General features: G+C 25.5%; 3 protein-coding genes across 3 annotated transcripts; 1 reads left to right on the top strand and 2 right to left on the bottom strand. All coding sequences in view use genetic code 12, as the record gives it.

Moving 5' to 3' along the window:
* Positions 1 to 230: 230 nt before the first annotated feature.
* Positions 231 to 743, top strand: KGF54_005671 (uncharacterized protein; the record flags this gene model as incomplete). The annotated part of the gene is made up of 1 exon (XM_051766493.1): positions 231 to 743. The coding sequence occupies one exon, from the start codon at positions 231 to 233 to the stop codon at positions 741 to 743; it is 513 nt and encodes a 170-aa protein (XP_051617444.1).
* A 1,845-nt stretch (positions 744 to 2,588) lies between these two features.
* On the bottom strand, positions 2,589 to 4,736 carry KGF54_005670 (uncharacterized protein; the record flags this gene model as incomplete). The annotated part of the gene is made up of 1 exon (XM_051766492.1): positions 2,589 to 4,736. One exon carries the CDS (start codon positions 4,734 to 4,736, stop codon positions 2,589 to 2,591), a length of 2,148 nt encoding a protein of 715 aa, XP_051617443.1.
* Positions 4,737 to 5,815: 1,079 nt separating this feature from the next.
* On the bottom strand, positions 5,816 to 11,080 carry CYR1 (adenylate cyclase; the record flags this gene model as incomplete). Its single annotated transcript, XM_051766491.1, has 1 exon — positions 5,816 to 11,080. One exon carries the CDS (start codon positions 11,078 to 11,080, stop codon positions 5,816 to 5,818), a length of 5,265 nt encoding a protein of 1,754 aa, XP_051617442.1.
* Between the last annotated feature and the right edge of the window lie 162 nt (positions 11,081 to 11,242).

Raw genomic sequence — 11,242 nt, 5'->3', positions numbered from 1 at the left:
ATCATTCGAATTGAATTGACTAAAAGCTGTTCAAAATTAATTGAAATACGTGTCATACTTGACTTATCCTAGACTTTTTTGTATATGTCTCAAACAAGTGGTTTAAAGTATATATATTGTTACAAATTTGGTTTTGTTACCCCATCTACAGTTTAATTTTACCACCAATGTGAAATAATAGAAAAATGTTATATTTATTATATTCTGCAACTATATTCTTACAATTATTTATGAATGTTAAAGCTATTATATATGAAGATTTACTTCAACAAATTTCAGATGGTACATTTAAAGAAGAAAGAATAATGAGTGGTACTTTGGTAATTGATAAAGATCCAGGTCATGGAGCTGAACTAAATGTTTCAGTCCTTTCATTTGATAATTATGCATTATTAGCTGAGGCTTATGTATTATATGAACATGCTCTTATAGGTTCGAAATGGGGCGATGCAGTTATATTATCTGAATTTATAATTCATAATGGAGTTATAAACAATAAAACATTATATGGAGATATTGGAAATTTAATGATTGAGAGATCAAAAAACAATTTAACAATATTTGAAATTTGGCAAAATACAACAACAAACAGAAATTTAAAAAATTATTATAATTTATTACAAAAGCAATTAGAAACTCAATTAATTGAAAATTATATTGATAATTACAATAATGTTCAATATCTTAATAATCAACAACAAATATTGAAATCAGATATACTCGATAACAAAGCAAGATTGTAAAAAACTTGAAAATTCAATAAATTCATTAGAAACTAATGAAAATCAAGAAACAAAAATTTATAGTTTTTGTTTAGGTTCATGTTGTTTGAACTTTAAATATGATCCAAATGAGAAAGATAAAATTTTAAATATGTTAAAACTTTTGAAATTAAGATATGAAGAGGATCAAAAGATGAAAAGTTCATTAGATCCAGGTATATTTTCAAATAATAAAATTGATAATTGTTGTGGAAATTTGGAATTAGATTGTAAAATATTTGGTTAGTATATAAAAGGTAAATCTGAAATGTGTTTTAGTGATAAAATGTTGAACCATGTTCAATTACTTGAAACAATTTAACAAAAATTCAACAAATTTAAAAAAGAAAGCAAATCAGATTTTGAATACTTGGATTGCTGATTTAATAATTGTTGATTATTAGTATTATTGAATGTACAAATTCTTTATTTTAGTTAGTATTATTCTGAATTACTCACAAAACATTGTAGAAATTGTAATCAATAATAAATAAGTAGATTGTTCAATTATAGTTTACATAACCAATCATTAATTTGATGAGTTTGATTAACTATTTATATAATATACTCTATATTTTACGTTATACAATTTATAAATTTATCAACTCAAAACTTGTCATGAATTTTAAACTTAAAAAGTAAAATTTTCATACAGCCGCTTAATCTATATCAAGGGTCTGTTCAGCAGATTTAATATTTGGGATTGGGTTAGTTGAAACATTAGAAATTTGTTAGACATTTTGATTTGCAACTTGGATCAGTACAACATGTGCAATAATTATTGAATTTTGAAAAAGTTTAGGTATAAGGTAACTAGGTTTAGATTGAATAAATATATCTTTAAGTAATAAATTTATTACTTTGTAGATACTATACTTGGACCAAATTTTGCAAATTAAAGTGCAACTTATTGAGAGCAATACTTGTAAATTAGTATTGATAATGCTTTTCTGGTTTCTAGCTTAATGCTAACAATCACTCGAAAATAAAATCACTACAAAATCAATTTATAATAAGAGAATTTATTTGATATCTATAAAAATTAATTCATATAAAATAATTAAAAATAAGATTTGAAATTTGATGTAGTAAGATAATGGTAGTGTTAATCTTTTTATTTATGATTTGAATCTAAAAAATTGAAACGGTGGCCAGTCGTTGTAATTTATAAATTTATGATCATAATTTGACAATGTTGATGATTGAGTAAATGTGATTGGTAAACTCGAATATTTCTAATTTTGAATTTAAAAGTTGAATATTATTAATTTTAATATTGATATTTAATATTGATGTTAAGGAAGTTGTATGTCTGGAGCTAAAATTTTATATCTGAAATTTAATTATGTACTATTAACAAATACAATATAATATATGGAAGAAACAATTAATGAATAATTTGTGAAACAATTTTTATTTTTGAATATGTGAGATGTAAAACTTTGAAGTATAATCCTAGGTAAAAATTTTAAATATTATTACATTTTCTTTGATCTGATGGTTCAAGGTAATTATCAATCTTAATTTGTCAACAACATGAATTATTTTGCTGAATTCAACTTATTTCCTTTGATGATCAATTCAATGATCCACATACTATATATCGTAATATGAAACTAAAACTTGAAAAAACTTATCGTATGTTCAACAATCGAAGAGTCCATTTGTATGGTGGTAAATGATTGAGGTAAGGTTTTAAAAAAGGAATCTGATAATGCAATTTGTTTTACCAAACTTAAACCAATGAATTAACTCCTTTTGATGATGCAACTTTTAATGAACAATAATGATCTGATATCAATAGTTTTGAATGAAGTATGGATTTATTTAAAGTAAATTATTATCCAAGTTATATTTATTAACTTGCTCATGTCTAAAACCGTGGAACAATATTTGGTTTTTACTATTAAATTGCCATTTGTTTTTGAAGTTGTCCAAAAATCTATCCAATGATACACTTTCCAGATGTTGAAGTAATTTTAATTCATGTTGGTAATTTGGATTAATCCTGTTTTTTAAAATAGGTTTCAATGTATCATTTTTATTCTTTCTTTTGAATAATTTTGAAACAAATTTATCAAATAATTCTCTACTAAATCTTCTGGTTTTATTTGAATTATCACGACTACCTTCAAAACCTTTAAATTTGACTTTTGAATTTCTTGGGATTATTAATTCGTCTACTTTTACTTTGTTTCCAGCAGGACGAGCTTTGATCATGAATCTATTCTTTGACTTCAAACTACATTGATTTTCATCACATAAAAAATCCTCCTGTTTGTAATTTTTATAGAGTCTTGAATCATCATCTGTATTTTTATTTTCAATGTGATTTAAATGGATGTGTGATAATGAATTTTCAGTTTTGAGATATTTGTGTTCTTGATTATAGTTGGTGTCAACATCATTTAAATCTAAAGCTGAAACATCTTCATTTTCATCTGACTCATTTTCTTGATTATGCACTATTTTCATTTCATCATCACTGATAATAATTGTTGCACCCTCAAGATTCAAAGATCTTTTTGATGATGGTTTAAAATTGATTGGGTGTGGGACAATTGAATTAGCATATTTAGGAGTACTTCTTCCACTTCTAGTTTCTAAGCAATTCTTGTATATTTTATTAAAATTGTTACCATCACTTCCTGATTCTGAGTCTTTCAAATCTAAACTAACAAAATTGTCATTTGCATCAATTAATTCATTAAATAATCCAAATCTAACTGTTTTTCTATTTTTAAGATCATTTGGGAGTGAAGTTTTAGATGTTTCATCATCAATTTTGCAAAATTCATTGTAAAATAATAATTGTTTTTTTCTTTCATTATTAAAATATGGTATATTTTCTTTATCTCTTGAAAATAAAGCTTTTGAATTAAGATCATTGACAAATTTTTCGATTGGTATTAAATCTTGTTTATTAGCTTTAACAATTTCAATTTCATAATGTTCATTGCAATTGTTTTTCAAAATTGATTTTAATCCATTAGCATTATTACATTTTTCGGATTCACTTGAATTATGACTTAACTGTTTTTCTGTTTGAAAATGTAAAGTTTCTGGGATATCATCAGTTTCATCATTTTTTGTATTCCCGGTTTCAGTTGGTTGTGATAATGCTGTTGATACTTGTGAAATGTTAGTGATGATTCGATTATCAGATTCAGTATCTTCTGTGGTTTCAACTTTGGTTGGTTGTGATTTTGCTGTTGATCCTTGGGATATGTTAGTGATATTTTCAGATTTGATATCTTTTGTGTTTCCAGCTTCAGTTGTTTGTAATACTGCTGATGATACTTGTGAAATGTTAGTGATATTTTGATCATCAGATTCAGCATGTTTAGTATTTTCAATTTTAGTTGGTTGTGTATTTGCTATTAATTCTTGTGAAATGTTAGTGATGTTTTTATTATCATTTTCAGTATCTTTTGTGTTTGCAGCTTTAGTTGGTTGTGATAAAATTGTGGTTTCATTTGATGTTCTAAAAAATTCGTGATAAAATTTATATTCAAAATTGATGAGTTTATTCAATTGATGGTAAATAGGGAAATTGAGACTAATTTGTTCTTCTTCAATTGTTTCTGGAATTGATTTTGTTTTATTTAATTCTTCAATTCTGTGTAATGAGATGAATTGAGTTGGGGTTGTTTTTTCTAAATTAATTAAATCATCCAAAGCAGGATAAACTGGTTTGTCTAAATTAAACAAATTGTTTGGGAATTTTTTGGTTCTTGTTGATGGTGAAGTAAAATTTTTATTTGGTCTTGTAAAAAAATGAATATTGGTGGTTGATTTATAAGTTTCATTTGGTGAAGTAATTGGATTAATGGTTGAATTAATTTCTTTGGATTGGTTAACTGGTGAAAAATCAAATAAAACGTTAGGTTGGTTTTTGAAATTTAAATTGGTTGATGGAGTTTCTGTAATTAAAGGATCAATACATAAGTTAATATTAGTGAATTGGGGATGCATTTTAATGTAGATTAACTAAGTATTATTGGTGTAAGTTTGTAAAAAGATGTTTGTTGATATGTAAATTTGCAACTAAAAAAATTAAAAAATACTTTAAAATTCATTAAGGGGATTTTAACTATACGAAAAATAAAAAAATAAAAATAAAATATGTTTTATGTTATTCTAAAAATCTTTGAAGCAAGATCAATGAATTGAATCATAATACAACTAAAAATGTTCATGCTCTTAATAAAAATGTCTAATAAACTCAATTTTGAAAATTCAATAAGTAAACTTAATATACATTTAAACTTTATGAAACATTTAAAAAAATGATACATTTGCAGTGTTTCAGGTGTGTAGTGTTAATAAATCAAATTGTATAACATATTTTCAGTTTCTGAGACATAAAGAAAAGACAATGAACTCTAATTTTAATTTCTAATAAATCCGAATTCAATCTCAAATTCAATACTTTCTTTCAACATTCACAATGCCAAAAACAACTTCAGAACCAAATAGATGGTTAGTCATTTATAATTCACTTTCTGCGTCATTATGGTCAATTGTATTTTTCAATACTATATTTTTATCAATTGCATTAGGTCAACCATATGTTTATATTAAAACTAATTTCATAAATACTATAATTCAATCATTTGCAATAATTGAAATTATAAATTCATTAATTGGATTAGTTAAATCACCAATTTTTACAACTGTTACTCAAGTTTTTTCAAGATTATTAATTGTTTGGGGTATTCATCAGTTTTTACCGAATTCTCCTGCAAATTATCATTGGAGTTATATAACTTTATTATTAAGTTGGTCAGTTACTGAAATTATAAGATATTCTTATTATGCTCAAAATTTAAGAAATGAAGTACCTGATTGGTTAACTTGGTTACGTTATTCTACTTTTTATGTATTATATCCTACTGGTGTATTTAGTGAACTTTATCAAATTATATTATCATTAAATGATGCTGGTTTTTACTATGGTTGGTTTTTAAAAATTATTTTGATTACTTATATTCCAGGTTTCTATATGCTTTATACCTATATGATTAAACAAAGGAAAAAAGTACTTGGTAAATCTAAGAAGTTGGAGTAATTTGATTTTTCAATAATGCAGTTAATTCATTTAAAACTTGAGATAATGGTTGAGTATTAAAACCAGCACCACCATTATTGTTTACCACTTGTCTTAAATATAAGGTTGCAACAGAATTCTCAATTCTAGTTACTGAATTTAATAAATCTTGAACATTAACATCAACTAATTTTTGATTTTGTTTTAATCCTTCTTTTGTATATGTACCACCATTAATTAATGATAATAGATTTTCTAATCTTAATGAAATATTATTAATAGCTGTAATACATTCAATTGGTATTGTTCCAATCACTCTAGTGCTATGACTTTCATCAACATCTAATCTCTTTTGGAAAATTTCAAACCTTAATTTTAATCTACTTGTATATACCAAAGTAATCAATTCAGGAGTTTCTAAACCTTTCAATTTTCTTTCTCCAATTTTGTAGAAGTTAGACCCATGATCATCAATTGATGTTAATTCTCTCTCAATAATTTTTCCAGCATTTTCATTACCTTGATAAGCATCACTTATAGTTTTAACATTATTTTTTATATCATCATGAATTGCAGTTAAAGCTCTCATTTCATCAAGAAAATCCGAACTTACAGCTATTTGACCACCATCTGCAATTGCACTAATACGTGAAGCTCTATTAACCATTGGTCCAAAATAATCCATTCTACCAGTAACAACATCAGGTTCACATACTGGAGATCCCCAATGAATTCCCATTCTAACTGATAATCCCCTATATATCACATTACCTTTACCATCAGTAACTTCACAACATTGATCAGTTTCTAAAATTTCAGTTGGCCAATCTGCTGTTAATAAATTTTGTTGAACATTAAAACACCATAATAAAGCAGAGGTTGGAGATGGAAAAGCAACCATAAATGCATCACCTTCAGTTTTAACTTCATAACCACCAATAATTCTTAATTGACGTCTCATAATAGAATTATGAGTTTTAATTGCTGATCTCATTGGTGCTGGATATGCATCCCATAATAAAGTTGAATTTTTAATATCTGTAAATACCAAAGCCAATTCTCCGATTGGTGGTTCAATTTCACTTTCTAATCTTCTCAATGAACTATCACCCACTCTATCTCTTCTCTTCTTAAAATAATCAACTTCACGTCCTAAATTGTTATATAATGCATTCAGTTTTACTTTTTTACCTCCAAATGTTACAACAATAACAGTGATTTTATCAGTTGCTCCATAACAAATGGCAAAATCTCTTAATTTTTGAGCAGCAATCATTGGATCATTTTTTTCTTGTCTTAAAATATCAACTGCTAATTCATAAGATATATAATCCCATAAAACTTTTGTTGCAATTACAATTAGATCATCTGCTGGAGTTAAAGTTAATTCATTAACATCAGGTCCTGAATGAGTATGTGGTAAATATGAAAAAAATCCTGCACCTCTTGAAATAGCCAAATCTCCATCTAAATCACCATTTCCTGAAACATAACCACCTGAAGCTCTAATACGTTCAAATTCTAAACGGTTTGTTGGTCTATGAACATTTGTAAGAACTCTAAAATTACCATTATTTTGACAAAGTAATGCTTCAATATCACCAATATTTGCACTATACAACTTTTTATCTCTTATATATATCACTGTACATGCACAACCAGCTCTTGAATCATCTATAAGATTTAAATCACAAACATCTTTTGAATATTGTGGTAATGGTGTAAAAGTATGACTTTTTTTAGATAATAAAACTCCATTAATTTCTTTATTAAACAACAAGAATGCTCTTCTCAAAGCAATATGAATCTGGTCCGGATTATCATTAATTTTATTCAATTCATCAGTTAAATTTTTTGTAATCATATTTTTGGCAATACATGAAATACGATGACCTTGATTTGGTGCTCCATGCTTACCATCAAATGAACAAATTAATAATTCATTTTCATTTCCTCTGAATTTTTGTATAAATAAATCTCTATTTGAAACACAAACTCTTTGACCCATTGTATCACTAACTCCATAACCAACATTTTCTAATTCTGATGCAGTAGTTCTAATTCTTTTATCGACTGATTGATCTGGAACTGAGGTTGTAGTCAAAGTAACATCAATTAAACCCAAAACTTTTAATTGATCTAGCACTAATAAACTATCAAAATCTTCACCTGTTTCTGGATTTTTTACATGACTTTGTTTAATTTCAAATCTTTTGTTTCCTGAAAAATTTAAATATTTCAAGTTTTTATTCCAATGCCAACTCCAATCATATGGCCAATTTGATATATTATATTTTAATTGATTTGATCCAACATCAAGGTGTTGCAAGTTTGTTAATTTACTTAATTCTGCAGGTAATGAAACAAGTTTATTATTATTAAGGTATATCAATTTCAATGTCTTTATCAGCTCCAAATCATCTGCAGGTATTGTAGTTAAATCATTACCTGATAAAATTAAATCAGTTAATCTTCGCATTCTTGAAATTGATCCTTCGGGTATTTCAATCAAATCATTATAAGATACATTCAATGTTTTTAATGCAACTAAAAATGAAATAGCTTCAAAACATTCATCATTTAACCTATTGTCTGATATTATTAAAGATGAAAGACTATCAGCTAATGAACCAGATGCTGGCACTTCTCGAAGATCAGTTGATGATGATATTCTTTTAGCAATAGCAAATGGAGGTTTTGGGAATGAACTTAGATTATTACTGGCAAGATTTAATAACATTAATGAATTTAAATTCCAGATTTCATCAGGAAGTAATTGAATGTTATTAGAATGTAAATCTAAATATTGTAAGTTTGTAAGATTTCCAATATTTGATGGTAATGCTTGTAAATTATTTGAATAAATTGAGAGATATGATAATTTAGTTAAGTTTCCAATTTCATTAGGTAGTGTAACTAAATGATTCTTATCAAGAACCAATTTTTCAATGTTTGGGATTTTTGATATAAATTCCGATGGCATTGAAGTAATTTTAGCTTTTGATAAATCTAAAATATTAAGAATTTGTAAATTATAAACAAATTGTAATTCTGTTATTGGATTTTTATCAAAATGTAATAATCTCAATTTTTGCATCTTGTCACAAAATGCAGATATTGAATTTTTTGAAGCATATAGCACTTCTAAATTAGGTAATTCACCTAGTATATCAACATTTGTAATTTGATTATATCTAATATCCAATCTTTTCAATGACTTCAAATCCCTAAAGAAGTCTGGTATATTTTTACCAAATTTGTTTGTACATAGATTTAATTTTTGTAAATTTTTTAAGTTTGTTATTGATTCTGGAATATATGATAAATCATTATAAGATAAGTCTAATTCAATTAATTTTTCTAATTCATTTATAACTTCTGGGTATTTATTAAAATAATTTGATGATAAATTTAATGAAACTAAATTCTTCAAGTCAGCAAATGTTGTAGGTAATTGAGACAATTGATTTGAATTTAATTTTAAGTGAGTCAAATTTTCTAGCATATTAATTCTTAAAGGTAAATCATCCATAAAATTCATTTCTAAATTTAAATGAGTTAAATTTTTGGATTCTAAAAAATTTATTGGAAATTTCGAGCAACCATTTCTTGAAAAATTTATACTTGTTAAATTTGTACATGATTGAATAAAATCTAATGGTATATAAATTGATGGATTTTCTGAAACATTTAATTTTTCTATTTCATAAGTATGTTGATGGAAAATAATAGGAATGTTTTTTAAGTTTAATGCTGATATATTAACATCCACATAATTTTTTGATAAAATAGTTTCTTCATCATGAGTTAAACTTCTTAAATAAATATTTTCAACAACAAATTTACAAACAAATGATAAATCACCTCTACCAATAATTCTTAAATTATCATCATCAGTATATCCACTAAGTAATAATAACCCCATTTGAATTTTAATAGGTTTTTCAAAACTTTCTAAAACTTTAACACAATTCCCCACATGAACTGATAATTGATAATTTGATGCAGATTCTAAAAAAAATTTCTTTTGAACAATATTTAATAATTCTGTAGTTGTAACTTCTAATGGACATAATATAGTAGTAAAAGTATTATCTTCTTTATAAATTTTAACAATATGACTTGGTCTTGGATCTATAGTATTATTAACAACATGAGTTTGACGAGTTCCATAAAGTGATGGCAAAGTTTTTTCTATAGGTTCTAATTTATTTATTTCTTCAATTTCTTCTTCTATTTTAGGTGTTTTTACATCCCAACTATCAGGAGCTTTCCAATTTTGTTTTGGTAATGTAACAATTGAATCATTTGATTTAACAATATCTTGCATTTCATCTAAATTTAAATCAATTGACATTACATTTTCAGGTGAACGTGTAGGTAATGATGAAGAAAAAGAATGTGAACTATGTTGATGATGTGGTTGTGATGGTTGTAATTGTGGAGAAGGTTGTGAATGATGTCTTGGATCTACTTGAGTCATTTGTAACAGTTGAGCCAGTATTTGTGAACCATGTTGAGGATGATAATCAGTTAATGAAGGTAATCTAAATTTATGTTTTGATTGATTTGATGATGAAGCTGAAGAATTACTTTTACGTTGTTCAGAATTTGTTGATGATGTTAATGAAGTCATAGGTTGATCTTCTGTTGAAGTTATAGAATTTGCTCTTGATGATGTAATTGATTGAGGAGGTGATGATAATCCATCTGATGATGATGATACATATTTAGTATTATTGTTGTTAGTTGTATTATGATTATTATTATTATTAGTAGACGTGTTATTAGACGTGTTATTTAATGGTGAAGTAGTATATTCTTCAGATTCTTCTTCATATCCACCTTCTTTTTTTGAATTAATTAATTTATTAAATAATGAACTACTTTTCTTTTTAAATTTTGGTTTTATTGGATGTAATAATGGTGGAATATTTCCAATACTTTTTGGTCTATGAAATCCTTTATAATTATCTTTTAAATTATTACCAATTGATGAAGTATGATTATTTAAATTATTCGCTATATTAGGTATTGATATAATTGAAGATCTTGGTGAATAATTATCATTATCATTATTATTATTATTAGTAGTAGTAGTAGTATTATTATTAGTATTAGAATTAATTTTTGAATTATTTTTTGAAGAAGGATCATAAAATGGATCATTTGATACTAAATTAGTAGTTGGAGAAGGAGGTTCTTCATAATAATTCTGACCAGCAGAATCTAAATTAATTTTTGATTTATTCCTTTTCAAAAAACTCATTTGTATTGAGTTAGTATATTATTAGGAAGGATATAATTTAAATTAATTGAATATTGTAAGTTTGATTTGTTGTAAATTTGGTTGTAAAAAAAAAAATCGTAATTTTTTTATTATTGTGTATTTAAAATATAATTAAAATATTCTGGGGGGTGGGTTCTAAAA

Source organism: Candida jiufengensis (genome assembly GCF_024610255.1).
Source record: "Candida jiufengensis strain CBS 10846 chromosome Unknown scaffold10, whole genome shotgun sequence".
Taxonomy (NCBI): domain Eukaryota; kingdom Fungi; phylum Ascomycota; class Pichiomycetes; order Serinales; family Debaryomycetaceae; genus Lodderomyces; species Lodderomyces jiufengensis.
Note: the sequence above shows the minus strand (reverse complement) of the source record. Positions and strands in the feature narration are given on the sequence as shown.